This window comes from Lissotriton vulgaris, chromosome 3_1 (assembly GCF_964263255.1).
Source record: "Lissotriton vulgaris chromosome 3_1, aLisVul1.2, whole genome shotgun sequence".
In the NCBI taxonomy this organism is placed as follows: Eukaryota; Metazoa; Chordata; class Amphibia; order Caudata; family Salamandridae; genus Lissotriton; species Lissotriton vulgaris.
The window spans coordinates 1,347,206,700-1,347,225,484 of NC_141689.1; the positions used below are offsets into that span (position 1 = coordinate 1,347,206,700).

The 18,785-nt window shown below is 51.5% G+C and overlaps 1 protein-coding gene across 4 annotated transcripts in view; it reads right to left on the bottom strand.

The window, feature by feature from the left end:
• Positions 1–18,785, bottom strand: part of GAK (cyclin G associated kinase) — a 1,908,861-nt gene that overhangs the window by 893,642 nt on the left and 996,434 nt on the right. For all 4 annotated transcript variants that reach the window (XM_086961822.1, XM_086961820.1, XM_086961821.1 and 1 more), the window contains exon 16: positions 10,361–10,555. In XM_086961822.1, the coding sequence (XP_086817948.1) occupies positions 10,361–10,555 (195 nt within the window). The remainder of the gene's footprint in view (positions 1–10,360; positions 10,556–18,785) is intronic.

The following is an 18,785-nucleotide window of genomic DNA, read 5'->3' on the forward strand; positions in this document are numbered from 1 at the left end:
ACCATGGTGACGCTGACACAAGTGTCCCTATAGGCCTGAGCCATCTTTCCATTTATGAAAGGCGTCTGTCGGTATTTGCCCAAGGTATTGGGACTTATGTCAGGGGACACGTCCGCGTCCCCTGTACTGACAAGGACAGCCTGAGTGAGTGTGCCAACTAAGTTGTCACGCCCCTCAGAACCCAGGGTTAACCCTACTAAACCCTTGGGAGGCGCACTACCACTGCTGACTGTACTAGGGGGCACAGGTGCCTTAGGGGCTGCAGTGGCAGGAGTCTGCCCTCCTCCTTTCTTGGTGCACTCACTAAACCAGTGAGATTTACTTTTACAGTACTGGCACCATCTTTTGGATTGGCCTTCTTTCTTCTTTTGGGGAGCCTGACCCCCACCCTCTTTGGGTTGTTGGGGACCTGTCGAAGACTTCTGGTCATTTTGTTCCCCTTTAGAATCTTTACCCTTCTGGTCTGCTTTCTTCTGACCACCTTGATTCTGGCCCTGGTTCTGTTTAACTCTTGTACGAACCCATCTGTCTGCCTTCTTTCCCAATTCTTGGGGAGAGGTCAGATCCGAGTCGACAAGATGCTGATGCAACAACTGGTTCTGACAATTGTTTAAAATTTGTTCTCTCATCATCAAATTATACAATCCTTCGTAATCAGTAACCTTACTGCCCAGCAACCAGCCCTCAAAAGCCTTAGTGGCACAATCGACAAAATCAGACCAATCTTGAGACTGCGTTTTCTGGGTATCCCTGAACAGCACCCTGTACTGCTCAGTGGTTAGGCCGAGTGTATTCTTCAAGACTTGGTAATTGTTAGCGTCCTCCACCCTTGTGGTGAGGAGCTTGTCTCTTCCTTTTCCTTCAAAGGAGAGCCACAAGATAGCTGCCCACTGACTCTGGGGAACGCCTTGTACCGTGCAGGCCCTCTCCAAAGCAGTAATCCATTTGTGGATGTCGTCCCCTTGTTTAAAGGGGGGCACTATCTTACCAAGGTGTTTCGTATCGAAACTCTTTTCCCTATTGCTAGGTACATTGCTGCCACCAGTGGGGACTGCCCCACTTAACTGTTGCTCTCTCGCAAAGGCAAGCCGCTCTTTGGCCAGGGCAAGTTCTTCCCTTTCGATCCTCAGATTAGCTGCCCTTTCCTTAGCTTCGTACACTCTCCTCTGAGGGGACGTCATCCCTCTCTGAGAAGAGTTGTGAGAGCCATTGGTTCGAAGGGATCCGCCAGAGTCTCTCGACAGAGATCGGGCTCGTCCATTCCCAATGTTAAGCGGACCTGACAGTAGCGCCGGGGGTCCCCCAGTACCACTATCATGTTTGCTTAAGTTGGACCGGGTTAGTCTGACGACTTCTACCTGTCCCTTATCTGCCTCATCCCCAGAGGGATCCTCATCATCCTCCACATCTTCGTTCTCAGTTGCGAGGTGGATGAGGTCAGGATCGTCTCTGGTTCCCTCAAGGGGAGGCATGTCTCCTTCTGGATTAGAAGAGCTAAGAAGTTTCTCGGCCCTTCTGGCATCATAAGTCTCCAAGAGACCAATCAGAAAGGACGTTGTGGGGTTAGACCCCTGCTTGATCTTCCTGGAGTGACATAGCTGTCTTAACTCCTTGAAGCTCAGCACAGTATATCCTGAAGGGATGACCTGTGGAGGGTCAACTGACACAAGGGGAGACCCAGAGTTTCCTCCTTTGTCCGACATACTGTTTCTAGTGTGGTGTAAGTGATGCACCTACCTACACTACGTGTTTACCTACTGTTCCCTTGCTAAGAGTTGTAGCCAAGGTGTGCTAAGCCTTGAGGAGCTACAACAGCTGGTTCAGTAGAACTCAGAGTATTCTAAGCTTTAGTTATATGTACTAACAGTACTTGTGCGATCTTTCAACAAGATATTCTTAGGATACGTGTGGTAAAACAACAGCAAGCTCAAATCCCAACCGCTGCTCACCAATGTGAGAAGTTGGCCCGATATGCAACGTTCGCTATTCTAGCGACCGCTATGTATCGTTCCAACGACCCTTATGGTGTTTGGTTGTAAGTCAACCTATAGACCAGCTATCCTAGTAGCGTGGATACGAGCAGTCTAAGGCTAAAGACTCGAGAGGGCGCGTTAAGCCAGCTGTTTACCACACATGTACCCCTTGAACACCCAGTGAAAGGACACCACACAAGTGTTATGAAAATAAACAGTATATTTATTAAGAATCACAACAGCCCTGTACTCTTTATGAGGACAGGGTACTAAGCACAAACCAAATCTCTTTAGCAAATACTTCAAGTGCACAATTAAAACAAGTGTCCGAGGACACGGAAAGTTTAAGGTCTCGGGCGGACCCGATAAGGCAAGTCGGAAGCGAGGGACTCGGGACCCTAGAGTAAGGAGGCTATGCAGGCACTGAAATGCCGAGTTACCTAGCCACGAGGGCTGCGGCTGCACAAGTCTTACAGGCGTCGGGGTCTTCGCTGACGAGCCAGGAGCCGGAAGAAAAGGAGTTGCTGGCCGGCGACCAGTGCTGAATAGTTCGTAGAGATCCAAGCCTGGATCAGAGAGTGTTGATACCTGAAAGCAGAGGGGACCAAGTTTGTACTACTAGCCAGTAGTCAGAGGGTACCAGGAGGGCACCGGTTGGCTGTCACCTCGACCAGGTGAGTGGGCGACGCTAGGCTCTGCAGTCTCACGGACCAGGAGGCGTTGTCGGCGACCACGGTGGAGGTGCGAGCTGTCCCACGAAGGATGATGCTGTCGGCGTCGCTGGGCCCAGGATGGGGCAACAAGCCTTGGCAAATCTCAGGGCCACGTGGTGGGCCTAAGATGGCGTCTTGAGTGGACCAGGAGGGCCCGGGGTGCTTCTCGCAAAGATGGAAGCAAGGGCCAGTCTGGAGCAACCAGACCAGCAGAGTTGATTGTCGGATGTCGTCACAGAAGGGCACAAGCCAGCGGCTAGTGACCAGACAACGTGCTGAGCAGCGAGCAGAAGGGCCCCACGCAGATCGTGGAGATGCTGGGAGGCTGCACTTCGGTGCTGGAGCGGCTCAGGGTCGGGGCTTCTCGGACCCCAGAGCACTCACCAGAGAGTTACCTCGATGGTCGTGCTGGTTTTTAAGAGCGTGCAGGTTCTGATGATGGCCGGTCCCTCGAGGTCTCGTCGCACCCACAGATCACAGCTGCGCTGATGACGTGGGTAGAGGTCAGAGGTGCCAGGGAAGTCGGTTCTCGTCGAGTTGGGCCGTCGGATTCCTTGAGGAAGGACTTACAGCAAACCGCAGAGTTCTTAGATGGTGCCTGCTGATGCAGGGTGACTACTCCTTAGTCACAAGGGAGAAATCTTGAGAAGAGTCTTGAATGTCCTTTCGTAGAAAGTAGTTCTTGAATCAAAGATGATCTAATTTGGAAGGGTCCCCGCTCCGGTCTTTATCCTAAAGAAAGGGGTGGGTACATGACTAGGTCCTGCCCTAAGGGTGGGACCAGGAAGGGGGTAGTTACACCCCTCTCCCCTACCGGACTTTCCCCAGGCCAGGGCTGTCGCCCCTGGAACTGGTTCTAACCGGCAGATGCGTAGTGAGCACCGGGGTGCCACTCCGCAGTCACCTTCTCGCAAAAGCCCTACTTACCCAGAATACACAAACCCTGTCTGGGACGGTGCGAACACCGCCCTCGACAGGAAACCCTTTGTCCGAGCGCTCCTCGCTGGAAGGACTCCCAGCAGCAGGAGGTCAGACTCGTGTCTGTGGTGGCAGCATCCATTTTGTGGAGCTGAGGCTTCAGTTAACTTTAACCGGGGTTCACAGTTACGTACATGTCGTGTCCCTCTAGAAGGGTGGAATGCTAACCTCATCGCCAGAATTGGTGAGAGGGCAGCACCCCGATTCGTATGACACCTTACTCGACATGCCTTGATAACGCGACACCGGAGTTACCGATATGGTACGCGTTATCATGGAACAGCCATTGGGTCTTGATTCCGCAAGCTGCAACCGGGCTCGGCTCGGGCCTGAACCTAGCTCACACGAGCCCACGCACTCTGCCTTCAGGATTGTTAAGGCCTGCCATAGGAGTGACTGATAGGAGCTCGGGTGTCCATTGTATGGTTAGATATAGAGCTACTATACCTAAAGCGAAGGGTAATTACACGTCTTCGCCCCAGCTGTCGTGCAGCCAGTTGTGTCAAATTTAGGAGGCCAGCCAGGGGTGGCATAATACATGCTTCAGCCCCTGGCGGCCCTGGGTACACCTATGCCCTGCGTTACGGGGTCTGATAAGGTGGCCCAGTACCAATTGGTAAATGCACCTAGGGTACATATCGTAATTTAGAAAGAGAACAGCCAGGCTGTGGGTCTGATTAGCAGGCCCACAGCCAGAGAAAGTCGTAAAACCAGTGAAACAAAAGCAAAAAATCTGGGTGATCATAGGATTGCAGACCCTACTCTCCTACAGCAGGCACATCCACTTTGCATATCTCAAGGAAAGGAACATCATCAGTTGAGCTTTTGTCCTTTCGATGCCACTGGAGGGGTCAGGTGGTGGGTACTGTCTACTCAGCATATGTATGAGGGGTGCTTATCTGGGTGGTGCCCATGGTAGCCTGTAAGATTGTGTGGAAAAGGGTAGGCCAGGAGAGCCAACACATAGTAGTTGAGAACTGGACGGTGTGCCTATTGATTTTGTGGCACTCTATACACCCAACACGAGACAATCTCATTTCCTAGAAACCTTCACACCAACATTACTCTATGATTTACAAGCCCCATGCCTCAGGGGGATGGAGGGATATTAATTGTGTACTTGACCTTCACGTGCATAGCACCACTCCTCTAGCTGATTGACCAAGGCATGGTAGACTGCATGATATCTGAAACTCTCTGAATCCCCTTGCGTGAGAATACTCCCATTTCTCGCAGGTCCAACAGCTCCATACAAAGAATTGATCTCCTTCTGGGCAACCCCGACATGTTCCACTTTGTTCAAGTGGCTGAATATCTGGGTTGCAAGTTATCGGATCAAAGCCCTCTGTGTGTGGCGTTGAGTTGGGGTACACGTCGGACCCTGATTCGTAAGTGGAGGCTGCCTAGGTGCTAGCTCCAAGGTACTGTGTTTCGATAGACTGTGGGTATGCATGTATTCCGATACTTTGAACTTAACATGGCAACCGCATTAGATAGAGGGTGGAGTGGACATATTCAAGGTGGTCATAAGGGGTCTTTGTATTAAGACCGAATATGGCATAAAAGTGATCTTGCAGCCAGAGTTGACGGCGTCAGAGGATGCAATCCGTGTGGCTGATATTCGCTCAGGACAGGGGAGGGTCAGAGAGATGTACTTACCTCTCCCAGGGCAGAACATGGGGATCAGCTGGATAGACTGGGGAAACTAGACTACGCTGAATATACCGCTAACCAGCACGCAGAGGGCGATAAGGTTGGGCGTGTCTTTGCAAGGTTGTTGCGCTCTGAGAATAACGAGCCCCGGTTGATGGCCATTAGGTTCCTGACTCGCGACATATTTACCTTGCAGATAGCCATTAACGGGGCCTTCTTCGATTATTACAGTGCCCTCTATCAGGAAGACGCAGGATCAGAGAACCTGCACTATCAGAGTACCTGGACAGTATGATACCCTGCTATGATCCTCTCCACAGCTCTTCCCTGTAGAGTTCTACTCGACATACCGCGCCCTGCTTGCACTGCAGCTCTTTCAACTGTTTAATCAGTTAAGGCAGCAGACACCCTCCCACCATCACTGCGGAAGGCAGTGATGATGGTACTCCCCAACCCTGAGAAGAACCCATTGGAGGTGCACTCTAACCAGTACCTGTCACTACTCAATAAGAACTGTGAAGTCCTGGGGAAGATTGTTCTGAATCGTCTGCTGCGGTACATCATTAACGTGGTGCACAGGAGCCAAAATGACTTTACTCTAGGAAGAAACACATGTTTTTAATCTTCGCCAGTTGTTCTGCCTCACATATGAGTAATCACCCGAGACGCCACCTGGCGTGGCACTCTCGTTAGATACTGAGAAAGCATTTGATTTCATGGGTTGGCATTACAATTGTGGGGTTATGCGATGCTTTGGGCTAGGCGTGCCACAATACAAACTGTATTATGCAGTGGCCCATGAGGTGGCTTGGAATAAGCCCCACACCTGGGCAAGCGTGCGTCATCTGATATTTGGGCAGGCAAGATATCCTAGGCTGGCTGATGGACCCCAGACTGGATACGAGGCAGATGGGCACCTGATTAGAATGGCTTACTACTTCTGGGATCAATATGTGACCCAGCGGGGAGGAGCCAAGATGGCGGACGGGACAGACGCTTGAACTCCCGGCTCCGCAAGCCGTCTGGCTTTCTTTGACTATCCTGACCCTTTATCCTGCCCGGCGCCGTCCTAATACCGTGGAATGCTGACGCTGAACTGACTGGTGTCCTTTTGGTACCTTTGCCGGCGGAATCAGTGTTGGACTCGATGGGTTTTGACCTCCGGCGCTTCCCCCTGTACCCTGCGCAGATGGCCGCCGCTGGACGCCGAGAGACTCAGATGGGGAGACGAGCTGGTGAGACGCTGCAGACCACGGGGGCTTAGAGCGTTGTTCGGACGATAGGAGTCGGACCCTTCCACCTGGGTCGGACTCTATTCCGCACAACTTGAGGCATAGACGACGCTGGAGCCCCCTCCCACGGTTAGCTTCCCCCCCCTGCCACCCCATTGAGGCAGGGGCGGACTCCATCTTGGAGCGTCTCCCCGTAGTGGACGACTGCTAGCCCCCGGGAAACGTGGAGGACTCCTATCCTGTGCTGCCTTCGCTTTGCTTACGGAGTTTCCCCGGCGGCTACACTGTTGCAATTCCAGCGGCCGCTCTCTTCCCTGGTATCGCCGCTCATTGTGTGCAGCGGGCAAGGACATGGCGCCTGTTTTCACCGCCGGAGCGCTAGTTGATACTGGGTCTGCAAAGGCTGGGGACCCACGCGCCCCGGGGCCGGTGACCGCATCGGGTGTACGGGGGGTCATCGCGGACCGGCTTCTGATTAGGAGCGACCCGACCTGTGGCGACATCATGGCCGCTCTCATGGCCCTGAAGGTTGAAATGCGGAGCACTGCCCGGGCGCTGGCCCGGGGGCTCGATGAAGCACTGCCAGGCAGAGCGCGATCTCGACTGGATGAACCCCCGCCGCCCCTGTTTCAATTTGAAGGGGATACAATGTTGCCGACTACAGAGAGGGCGGTGGGGTATTCTCCTGGCTACGAAGTATCGAGTCTGACTGTCGACGAAGTTACAGTTGCAGGAGTACCCCTTGCTATCGGCGTGACGACTTTGCCTACAAACTATCCACCGGTGCCTGGCAGCTCTTTTGCATCGTCACCTGTCCCCTTCGCTGTCCCTATCAGTGGAGCCCCTGGGGTATGCTTTTGCACTGTTTGGGACCCTGTGGCGCATGAAGGCTTCACGGTCCCCTCTCTTCGTGGGCGGCCATTTTGCTTCTTTGTCCTGGTCCAAGACGTCTCGCAGCAATGGACGGGCCTGGCAGAATTCTATCGTTCCGGACAGGGTTGATGGACTGTCTGTGGTTGTAATGATTGGCTCGACTGGCGCAGACCCGGACTGGACCAAGTTTTGTGATAGTGGTTGGTTAGTCTTTAATGTTCTGATTGGCTCCTGCACAGTACTGTCGATTTCTCCTGCTGTTTATTTCACCTGCTGGGGGGGGGTGAGCTTGTGCTGGACTGGGGTACTGTGTGTTACAGCTACTGCCTTACTGGTAATACAGTTTTTGGTTATGGTGTGATGTATGGCGCCGGAGGCGTTGTCGGTGAGGGAAGCCGGGAGTTCGGTTGAGGGGTGGGCTCCTCCCCGCTTTTCCCCTTTCCTGGGAGTAGTAGGGGAGTGTAATCTTCTCTCTCTCCCTGTGTGCTACCGTGCATTTCTGGATTCTTCTTTTCTCTCTTCTTTCCTTCTTTCGGCATCTCTTGCTGTCTCTTCTCCTCTCTTCTGGCTTCTCTTATTATCTTTCTCCTCTTTTTCTTTCTTCTCTTCTTTTCCTTGAACTGCATTTCGGGTTCTTTATGGGGCGACAGGCACATTGTCGGGGGGGGGTAGGCCGTAGCCTCCGCATTGGTGTAGGGTGGGGGGGTAGATTTATTTTTCTTTTTGATTTCTATGGGCCTTTTTCCTATTTTCTGCGCTTTCTCACACTGTTTTCCTTTCTGGGTCTTGATAGAGGATGGTTGGGAGTGGGCGGCGCTGGGAGTGGCACGAGCGTGGTTCCTGTTGTCCGCTTTGCTTTTCTACTGTATTGCCACTCTGAAGGGGTGTTTCATGTGACTGCTGCTACTATTCCTGCTGCCTACTCATGTGGGACTAAAGTACGGACTCGGATCTCCTTTGCACCTATCCTTCATTGCTTTCTAGACTTTAAAAAATTTTAAAATTAACCTTCATTGCTCCTTAGGCGTGATGGCCGGTATTCTCCAGTGTAACTGATGACTAATTGTTTCCTGATATTGCCGTGCTATTGAGCCTTCGTATTGCTTGCACCTGTGCTCAACCAGTTTTCGTGGCCGGCCTCAGGGTTGTGGGCCCGTATTTGTATTTGTATTTCTGTGGATGCACCAATAAAGGTTTTCAAAAATTAAAAAAAAAAAAAAAAATATGTGACCCAGCCCAGTGGCCCTATCCCGCATGCCCCCTTCCCTGCCATTGTTGGTACTCCCAGGATTTCACAGGATTGCTGATAATCACGAAGCGAATGCATGAACAGATGCGAGTGTTGTCATGCTGGGTTATCATAAACACAAATTTCAGATGCCCTTCCAAGATCTCCGGGACAGAGATAAGTTTCATGAGGGGTCAATTCCTGACCTACAATTCTTTGATAGCAGCTATTGGGGCTGTGTGGAGACTGGACCATACTGAACAGCCCATGTCCCGGCTCTACAAACGTTATTAGAGCATGGCTTTGGTATTCAAGAGATAACACTGCTTTATAGCGCATTGATAGAACCTCATCTCATGTGCAAACCTGCCAGGTTTTACGGGACAAATGGGCTCAATCTACTGGTCAGGAGTTGATGTACAAATAGTGCAACCAAGTGCTAGAGCAAGTATGTGGGATCTCTAGGAACTCCCACCAAAAATATACTAAATTCATTTACATCCACCAGACCTACCTGATCCCTATGCGCCTTCACCGTATCTTTCCGGGTGCCGTCCGAGATGCCCCTGTGCAGATGCGGATTTGTATCATATGGTATGGGACTGCCCCAGATTGGCTGCTTCGTTGGTGAGAGGGGGGTGTGACGACTCGCCATCGGTCAGAGATTGTGGGCTGCAACTGCAGTGTGATTCACTTCATGGTCTGCTGGGACAGACTACCTGGACATGCAAAAATAAGTACATTAACTTGGCATTCGTTCTCCTGAAGGGCTGTATCACCATGACCTGGAAGTCTGCTGTGGCTGTACTTCTGGCTGAAGGATCTTCTTAAATGGGCATCCGCGGACACAAGAATATGGAGATCATTGCCAATGACTCTGAGCAGTCGTCTCATCTCTAGATACCTAGGAGTTATACAAAGTTGAGTTGTTGGTCACTGCAGATGAGCAACTTCCCTGAAGAGATGGGGTTAACCTCTCAGCGGCAGCCTTTAGGAGACTGGTATGGCAAACACCTACATGCGGTTCCTACATCCCCAATCTTTTAGTTCCCTGGTGTCCTTCACCTACACCACCCCATATAAATAAATGTATGACAGCACTGGAGTGGGAAGAAGACTGCCTCCAATATGCCCCCATTCATTCCAGAAATCTTGATACTGCATGATTGGATTGTTAGTCTCTCTCCTCATTTCCACAGACACTGACTTTTCTCTTTTCTTTAATTACTGTTGCTCCAATATAGCTCCTTCCTGAGGTTGCTAACTGAGTCTTTTAAGTACCATAAAGTTCTTCCTTCCTTATATGGCTGTGATTAACAACGCCAGCGTCTGTCAAAACTGTTTATCAAATGTACTATATCCTGCCAAATGTCTTTTTTCATTGATCAGTGACAGTTAGTGTACTGACATTGTCCTGTATTACACAATTATGGATGAATTCCGTACAAGCTACCAATGTGTGCTTTCACTAGTATGCATAATTATGAAGACATATTCTAGTGCTGGCCTTGTTGGTTCTATCTGTATTCAGCTGAAACAAAGAAAACAAAAATAATAAAGAGTTACTTTGAAAAAAATATGTAGAGATAGGTTGGGATGCTTATTTTGTTTAAGCATGCATCAATTTCAAAGAGACATATAATAGACTGAAGAGAATGAAATGCCTATTTAGAAATCATCTTGGCAAATAGTATGTTAGTTAGGACTTACGTCATTTTATCATATTCTTGTGATGTAGTTAGCACTCTTTCATCCCTTACATAAACTTCACAAAAAGGTCGGCAACCGTTCCGAAGTTTGCTAAAAAGAGGCACAGGTGTCATGACAATTGTCCTTATAAGTATCGGCTTGCCATGAGGAATAATAGGCTCTTCCGCCATCATGTCACACATGTATTCAATGTATCTGTGAAAGAATATAAACTTGTAAAAAAATAAAAATAACAAGAAATGAAAACAAACTATGACAGATATTAAAGTTTAAATAGACTAGCTTTCCACATTAGGCATGTATAAAGGTTATTCACTGCACTTGCAAAAAGTCTTTAAAGATTATGACTTTTTTTTCAATAGTGGCACATATTTAGACACATGCAGATTACAATCCTTCTTCATAAAATGCTAATGTCCAGAGTAAATGACTTGCCTTCAGTAACGCTTGTTCTGAATGGATAAATAATCCTGCAGATTCCTTGTCACAAACGTTCTCTTCAGGCTTCAGACTGTATGCTGACATTTGCATCTATAACCATCAGGTGCTCAAGAGGGTGTTGTTGCTGATGCATGAGACAACACATTGAAAGTGGCAAAGTGGGTGGGTATAAGCATCATGTGGCTACTGACAACAGGTCCTCCAGTTTTTCCTGAAACATCGAGTCCTTTTCAGATACATACTGGAAGTTTTCAGAGATATGTGGCACCATCAGGTGTGAACTCGGTCATTCAACTCTCCAGCCATACCAGAGGTAGGCTTTTGCTTACAGACCTTATGAGTCACTAGTCGAGAACATGGAGGCAGTGACACTGCAGTTGTTTTTCCGTACAATCTTCACACAGTAAGAGATCTGGACATTTCTGTAATTTACCGTTGTTTTCTAAGTGCAGAGAAGAAAGGTCCTCAAAGTCTGGAGTGCCAGCAAGTGTTCTGGGGAAAAAAAGCCACAAGGCTGAAAAATTGCAGTCTTGGATGGGAAGATGGATCAATCAATCAGTCAATCTGATGTTTGTTGAACGCAACTACTCGTCCAAAAGGGTCTCAAGGCGCTGAAGGGGGGGGGGGGTTGGGGGTGGTGCGGTGGGCGCAGGTTCCAGTCCATCAAAGAGGGGGTCTGTCTAAGAGCCAGGTTTTGAGGATTCTCGCGAAGATGGGGAGCCACGTTGTCTGTCTGAGGTGGAGTGGAAGGGTGTTCCAGGCTCTGGCCACGAGGAAGGAGAAGGAGCAGCCTCCCGATCTGGTCTTTCTGGTGCAGGGAACCACAGCATAGGAAAGCTGGGCTGATATTTGGGTCCTTTGGGGTGTGTGGAATTTGAGTCAGCATTTCAGGTATGGTGGTCCGGTGTCGTGGAGGGCCTTGTGTGCGTGGTTGAGAATCCTGAAGGTGATTCTAGCCTCGATGGGGAACCAGTGGAGTGTGCGCAGGTGCTGGGAGATGTGGTAGTGTCTTGGCAGGTTGAGGACCAGTCTTGCAGCGGCTTTCTGGATGTTTTGTAGCTTGCGGGTTAGATTTTTGTTTATTCTGGCGTAGAGTGTGTTGCCGTAGTCAAGTCTGCTGGTGAAGAGGGCGTGAGTGACGGTCTTTCTGTGCTCGAGGGGGATCCATTTGCAGTTCTTACATAGGAGGTGGAGGTTGTGGAAGCAGGAGGATGCGACGGAGTTGATCTGGTGGTCCATTTTGAGCTCAGAGTCCAGGATGATTCCAAGGCTGGTGGAGTCCAATGTTGTGTAGGTTTTCCAGGAGGGATGTGGTGTTGGGGTCCAGCTGGTTGTCGAGGTGGAAGTTCATGTCTCCCAGCAGTGTGTAATTGGTGGATGCGATCGCATGCGAGGAGATGTCCGTGATGGAGTTGGCAAATGGTCCGTGGGGTCCAGGGGTCAGTAGATGAGGGTTCCCCGGAGGATGGGGGTAGGGCTGGCGAGTATCTTGAAGTGAAGGTATTTCATCAGGTCTGTGGGCTCGTCGAGGAGTGTGCTCAGGCGGAGGGTTGTGGACGATGGCGATTTCTACTCTCGGGCGGGTTGGGCGGTCCTTCCTGGAGATCTTGTATCCTTGGAGATGTTGCTCCAAGTTTCGGTGAAGAATGCTACGTCCAGGTTGGTGCTGTCGAGGAGGTCCCAGATTTCGGTGGCGTGTTTGTGGAGTGATCTGACGTTGCGGAGGATGGATTGCAGGGTCTTTGGTTCGGGTGTTTTCTTGCAGGCAGGTTGTGCTGGTTCGGTGTTCCTGGTGGTGCTGCAGGTGTGCTGGCAGCAGTGACAGCTGAAGGGCCTATGGGTATCGGCTGGTTATGCTAGCTTGCAGTTTTTATTGCGGCCTGGGTTGAGTACGTGGAGTGTTGCTGGGTCGTAGCGTTGGTGGTGCGGATGTCCACGGTTCCTGGTCCTGGTCGCAGACAGGCTTGCCTTTGGCCTGCCATGAACTAGGAGTCGAGGAGGGCTGGACAGCTGGTAGTGGGGAGGGGAACTGGATTGGGATGGTTGCACTGGTCGTGCTGGGGGGAGGAGCTGCAGGGGCAGCAGCAGTGGGGAAAACAGTCTAAAGAAGGGAAAGGAGTGGAATAAAAGGGAAATAAAGCAGAAAAGTACAATAAAAGTGGATGAAGAGATAGAGGGAGAGTGAGGGGAGAGTTTGAAATGAGGGTACAAAAAGAGGGAAAAACGGAGAGGAAAAGCGGAGCGAGAGAAGGAGACAGAGTTCCACTGGACGACTAGGGATGAGGCGCAGGTATAACCTGATGGTGGAGGAGGGCCACCAACACTCAAGAGTGCAGGGACTAAGGAGGGTCTCACTTGAGGGGTGGGAGAGCAATTTCACTGACAATGAGTCAGTGGTCTTGCTCACCTGTCTCAGCAGCGGCCGCCATTAAGTAGGGTTCAGGGAGGGGGGGGGCAGCTGAGAGGCGGGAGCGGGTAGGGGAACTGATTTGGTTGCTCGCACTCGGGCGAAGTGGCTGCGGGGGCAGCAGCGGCCGAGAAACGGTGTAAAGAAGGGAAGGGAGTGGAATAAAACTGGAAAAAAACAGAAAAGTGGATGAAGAGATAGAGGGAGATTGAAGGGAGAGCTTGAAATGGGGGTAAAAAAAAGAGTGAAAAACAGAGAGGAAAAGCGGAGACAGAGGTCCACTGGTCCACCAGGGATGAGGCGCAGGTATAACCTGCAGGTAGAGGAGGGCCTCAAACACCAACACTCGAGAGTGCAGGGGCTCAAGAGGACCTCACTTGATGGTGGAGCTGTGGGGATGGGAGAGCAATTTCACTCAAATAACAAAAACAAACTGGGGGTCTATATAAGAGCCTGTTAGACTCCCAAAAATACGCGCACTCCTATATACATCAGTAAGCGTTAGAGGGGCTAGACACAGCTAGCTCCCTCATAAAGAGCCAAAAGAACAACCTATACCGTTGGACTCACTGCAATTGTTGATTACCCTGCTCGGGAGGCGCGTTTGTGTTTGCTGCCGAGTATTCTCCGGGATGCAGCCGACGTTGAAAGCATCCGGGCTGCCATTGACTCTTACTTTACTAGTAATGATATCCCGGAGATGCCCTTTCCTGTGGTATTGGACACCTTTAAGGCCACGATCCGGGGCCGCATCACCTCTCTATCATTTGCGCGGAAGCGCGAGGCCTGTAAATTGGAGGACAGCTTGACGAAGGACATAAAGCGTGCGGAGCTAAAGGATCGGGAGCATTCTTCACTAGAGTCCAGGCGGCAGCCGCCAACCTGAGAAGGCAGCTCAGGCTTTTGCGCACCAACTCTGCTGGCGCTGAAGAAGCACTATTTTGAGGGAGGAGATAAGGTGGGCCGCCTGCTGGTGGGGAGACTGAGAGCGCATGCGGCCGGGGCCCAGATAGCCAATGTCCAGCTCCCAGATGGGAATAGGGCTATCTCGGAGACAGACAAGCACAAGGCATTTCAGGGCTATTATGCAGCCCTGTATAAGAGGGAGACTCCCTCTGCAGAAGCAGTCGAGGGCATTCTAACTACGAGGGGAAGCCAATGCATCCAATGTGTGCGAAGACTCTGGAGGGCCCTATCCTCGAGGAGGAGATAACAGCAGCCGTGAAGGACCTTCCTTTGGGGAAAACTCCGGGTCCGGATGGCCTACCCCTGTCCTTTTAGGGCACGTTCCAGTCACAGCTTCGACATTACCTTCTGAGGTTGTTCAACTCTTTCACGGATACCGAGGAGCCGTCCTCCGACATGGGCATGGCGGAGATTGCGTTGATACCGAAGCCTGTGAAGGACCCCACGCTGTGTGCGTCCTACCGCCCCATAGCTTTACTGAATACTTATCTCTAAATCTATACTAAGCTTCTCGCAAAACGCCTAGATCCTTATATGCCGGGGCTCGTGGACCAGGATCAGGCCGGCTTCATCTGCAACCGGCAGGGAGCGGACAATGTGCGCAAGCTCGCGCACCTTGTGGGGAAAGTGCATCATTGGGACATTCCGGCCTGCCTTCTGTCGCTGAACATGGAGAAGGCCTTTGACCGGGTGGACTGGACCTTCCTTCGGGCGGTCCTGCAAAAGTTTGGGCTGGGTCCGAAGATGATCACGAGGATCATGGCTCCATATGTAGGGCCGCAGGCCAGGATTCGGGTCAATGGTCAACTTACGGCGCTGCTCTCTATTCATAGGGGTACAAGGCAGGGGTGCCCCCTATCGCCCCTGCTGTTTGCCCTTGCAGAGATGATTCGACAAGCACTTGACTTTCATGGTATCTCCCATGGCAGCCGGGAAAACAAGGTGGCGCTTTTTGCGGATGATCTTATCCTCACTCTTATGCGCCCTCGTGAGTCTCTCCCGGCACTGCACAAGGTCCTCTGCCTTTTCGAGAGGGCCTCTGGCCTCAAGATCGACCATGACAAGTCCTGGGCCCTTAATCTTCCATTCCGAAAGAGGAGATACCCCCTCTGAGAAACATGGTACCCTATCAGTGGGCCGACCACCATGTTCACTATTTGGGCCTCCTGCTGACCCCCCCCCCCCCCCCTCCTTGGACACATGGACGTCGGTGAACTGGCGGGAGTGTCGGAGAGCGGTCCTTGAAGACCTACGGAGGTGTAGATCTATGATGTTGTCATGGTTGGGCAGACTCAACGCCATCAAGATGTTGGTCCTCCCCAAAATCTTGTATTTGTTCCAATGCCTTCGCACTCCTATTCCACTCCACTGTATACGAAGCCTGCAGCGAGAGCTCACGTCCTTTATATGGGGTGGAAAGCGACCCCGGTTCTCACAGAAGCTCCTTATGACACCATGGGATAGGGGGGGGGACTAGCCTGCCCTAATTCAGTGGACTACTATTGGGCCTCGCACCTCCGCTTCGTGGGGGAATGGGGGATGAGGGAGAGCGAGAAGGGATGGCTGCATATGGACCGAGCGGTAACGGGGCGCACCATCTGGTACCTGGCATGGCTGCATCGGACGGCCCGATCTAAGAGCGCTTATATGGCGGTGCCCACGAGGACAGTCCTAGAAATATGGGATAACATAGTTGTGTCCAGGCGCCTTACCCCTTTTCCAACTCCGAACACCCCCATAGCGGGGAACCCGCTTTTCCCGCCAGCCCACCGATCCCGCGCCTTTGACAAATGGACGCAAGGAGACTGCGACTTATATGAGGGAGTCCTTTGACCACTTTCGGGAGGAGTTTTGTATACCACGAGAGGCGAGGTTACAGTATGCCCAGCTGCGACGTTGGGTTTCTGAGGGGCAATGTATCAGGCGGGCACGCGCGAACTTACACACTTTGAGAGGTTGGCGTGCTCTCCGGGGGGATCAAAAGGGATGATCTCCCAGATTCTGCAGCACCCGCCGACTACACCCTCTCATCCATACCAGCACCAATGGCAGTTGGCGATTGGCATGGACATTGAGCCCTCACAGTGGGATAGACTTTGGCGAGATATCCCCAAGATAAAGGAAAATGCCTACAAGCTCTTGACTCATTATACGCCTCAGCAACTTCATAGGATGTTTCCCACTTCCTCAACCCTGTGCTGGAGGTGTCAGTCTGCATCTGGGGATTTTATCCACGTTTGGTGGGCGTGCCCCATATTGACCGTTTTTTGGAAGGAGGTCCTTAGCCACATCAGGGGGGTGCTGGGATTTCCCCTGTCTGAAGCCACGAGCACGATCTTACGTGGCATCAAACCTGCCAGTCTTAAGACAATCACCTGCAGTGACTGGATCCTGACGCTCCAGATGCTGGGAGCGGCTAAGCAGCTTATAGCCCTTTACTGGAAGAAACTGAAGTCCCCCAATTGCAGCCTGGTTTGTGCAGCTCTGGTATGTCATAAAAATGGAGCTTTTCACAGCGCGATTGCAAGCAAGCGACACACGTTTTAGGGCAGTCTGGCAACCCCTAGTCCAATACCTTTGCTCTATAGAACATGTGCGTCACATGCCTACCAGGCTCAGAACGCTGCGCCTCTTAAGATGCCATTGCTCCTAATCCCGGTAGACTGCTCCCTTAGACACCCCCTGAGGCGGGCGTTGCCTTGGGCCTTTCCCCATTGCTCCCCCCTTAGCGCACACTATCTTTGCTTTGCTGTACTCTCTTCTCTCACCTCTAGTGTCCTCCTTTCCCCCTTTTTTTTCTCCTTTTCTTTTTTCTGATTCTTGGTTACTCCTATGGCTACTGAGCCCCGTTGGGCTGTCTTTAAATGTTGGGCTAGTTGCCCGTTCACTACTTGTCAATGATCTTAGGGATCTGGGTTGTCTGCACGTCCGCGAAATACAACAGATTGCATCATGTCACGCGGCCGGCCCCTGTGGGGTTGTAGGCAAGACGCTGTGTAAAATTGTGCTTTCTGTGCGGGCCCGAAGGCCCCAACGCAGATTTATTTCGCGGCCGGCCCTGTTTAGGGTTGTGGGCTTAACGCTGTGTTTTAACGAATCTGCAACAAGTGTTATCACTTGAAAATGAAATAGACTTGAAATAAAACATGTCGTGTAAGGTGTCAAACACTTTGGAATACTACCCCCCGCCAGTCCTGGCGGCAGGGGTAGCATTCCACCCTTCTAGAGGGAGAAGACATGTAGTTACTGCTTTACCTGGTTAAAGTTAAACAGAGCCTCAGCATCACAAAATGGATGCTGCTGCCACAGACACGAGTCTGACCTCCTGCTGCTGGACGAAACTCCGGCAGGGGAGGCCTGTAATGTATGTAAATGCCATTTGTAAAGCGCACAGCTACCTCCAATGAAGGTGTCCCGGCGCTGTCCGTATACCGCTTAGGAACCCTTCCTGGTTTTTCCCTGTGGAATGTCCACTCCTGGGCACCCCAAGGTGAAGCCAGGCATCCCAGCGCTGTTGGGGCCGTTGTGGAGATTAAGCAAGCTATTGCCCAGAGTTGCAGAGTGGGACCCATGATTAGAATAGGTACCGAGGCGAGAATTATCAGGTCTGAGGAAATTGAGCCCAAGACCCGCCGAGGCGGGTATTGAACCCTGGTCCCGGACCAGACCTCTGCTTCAGGGTCTGCCGCTCTAATCATTTGAGCCAAACTTCTCCACCTCCTTCGACACCTTTCTTGAGGCAAACAAGGTGCTCCATGCATAGCCCGGTTCAAACCAGTTGCTGGGGCCCTCCAGCCCTAGCTCTGGCGCAAAACTGGACAAAGGGAAAGGGGTGTAACCACACCCTTCTCAGGTTCCACCCACAGGAGGGACCTAGCAGGTAATCCAGCTCCTTAGATTGGTATAAAGTTAGGAGCTGTGTCTAGAGACATTAGATTATCCTGGATAGAAACTCTGAAACAAACTCTTGGACCTTCAACGTTCCATTTCGACTGGAAGACTGAAGACATCACCCTTGTGGTCAAGGAGTGACCACCCTGTGCAAACAGGCACCATCAGTAACTTGCGAGTTTGCTTTGTCGACGCTCCCGCCGGAACCCGAAGACTTAGCGACGCAGAATCTAGACTTCCAGACTTCTCTGATTCCGAGCCACATCAACAGCAAAGCTGAGACCCGTGGCGGACACGAGAGACCGGACATCCTGCAGTACCTGCTTTTTGCTACCTGTGCAGCTTCTGAGGCTCCCTCGAAGTTGTGCATTGGGGTTTGAGAAGCCCCAGCTCCGAGCAGTAAGTGCAGCGAAGCTCAGCCCTCCACACTCCACGAGTGCCACGTGGGGCCTGCGCCTGCATTTCAGCTTGACGCGTCTTCGCCGTTGCTAGCCCGTTGGCTAGTGGCCACTCTGAAGACATCCAACACTGCTTGCCTGGTTGCTCCGGGCTTGCTGCAGCTTCCCTGTGAAGCTCCTCAGACCTTGCTGGTCCGAACTGAAGCTGATCTTCCCTTCCTGCGTGAATTGCCTTTGGTAAGGCTTGTTGGGTCCAATCCGGATACAGACACCACCAACAGCTAGAGCCTTCGTGGGACAGTCCATATCCAGCTCCTGGTAG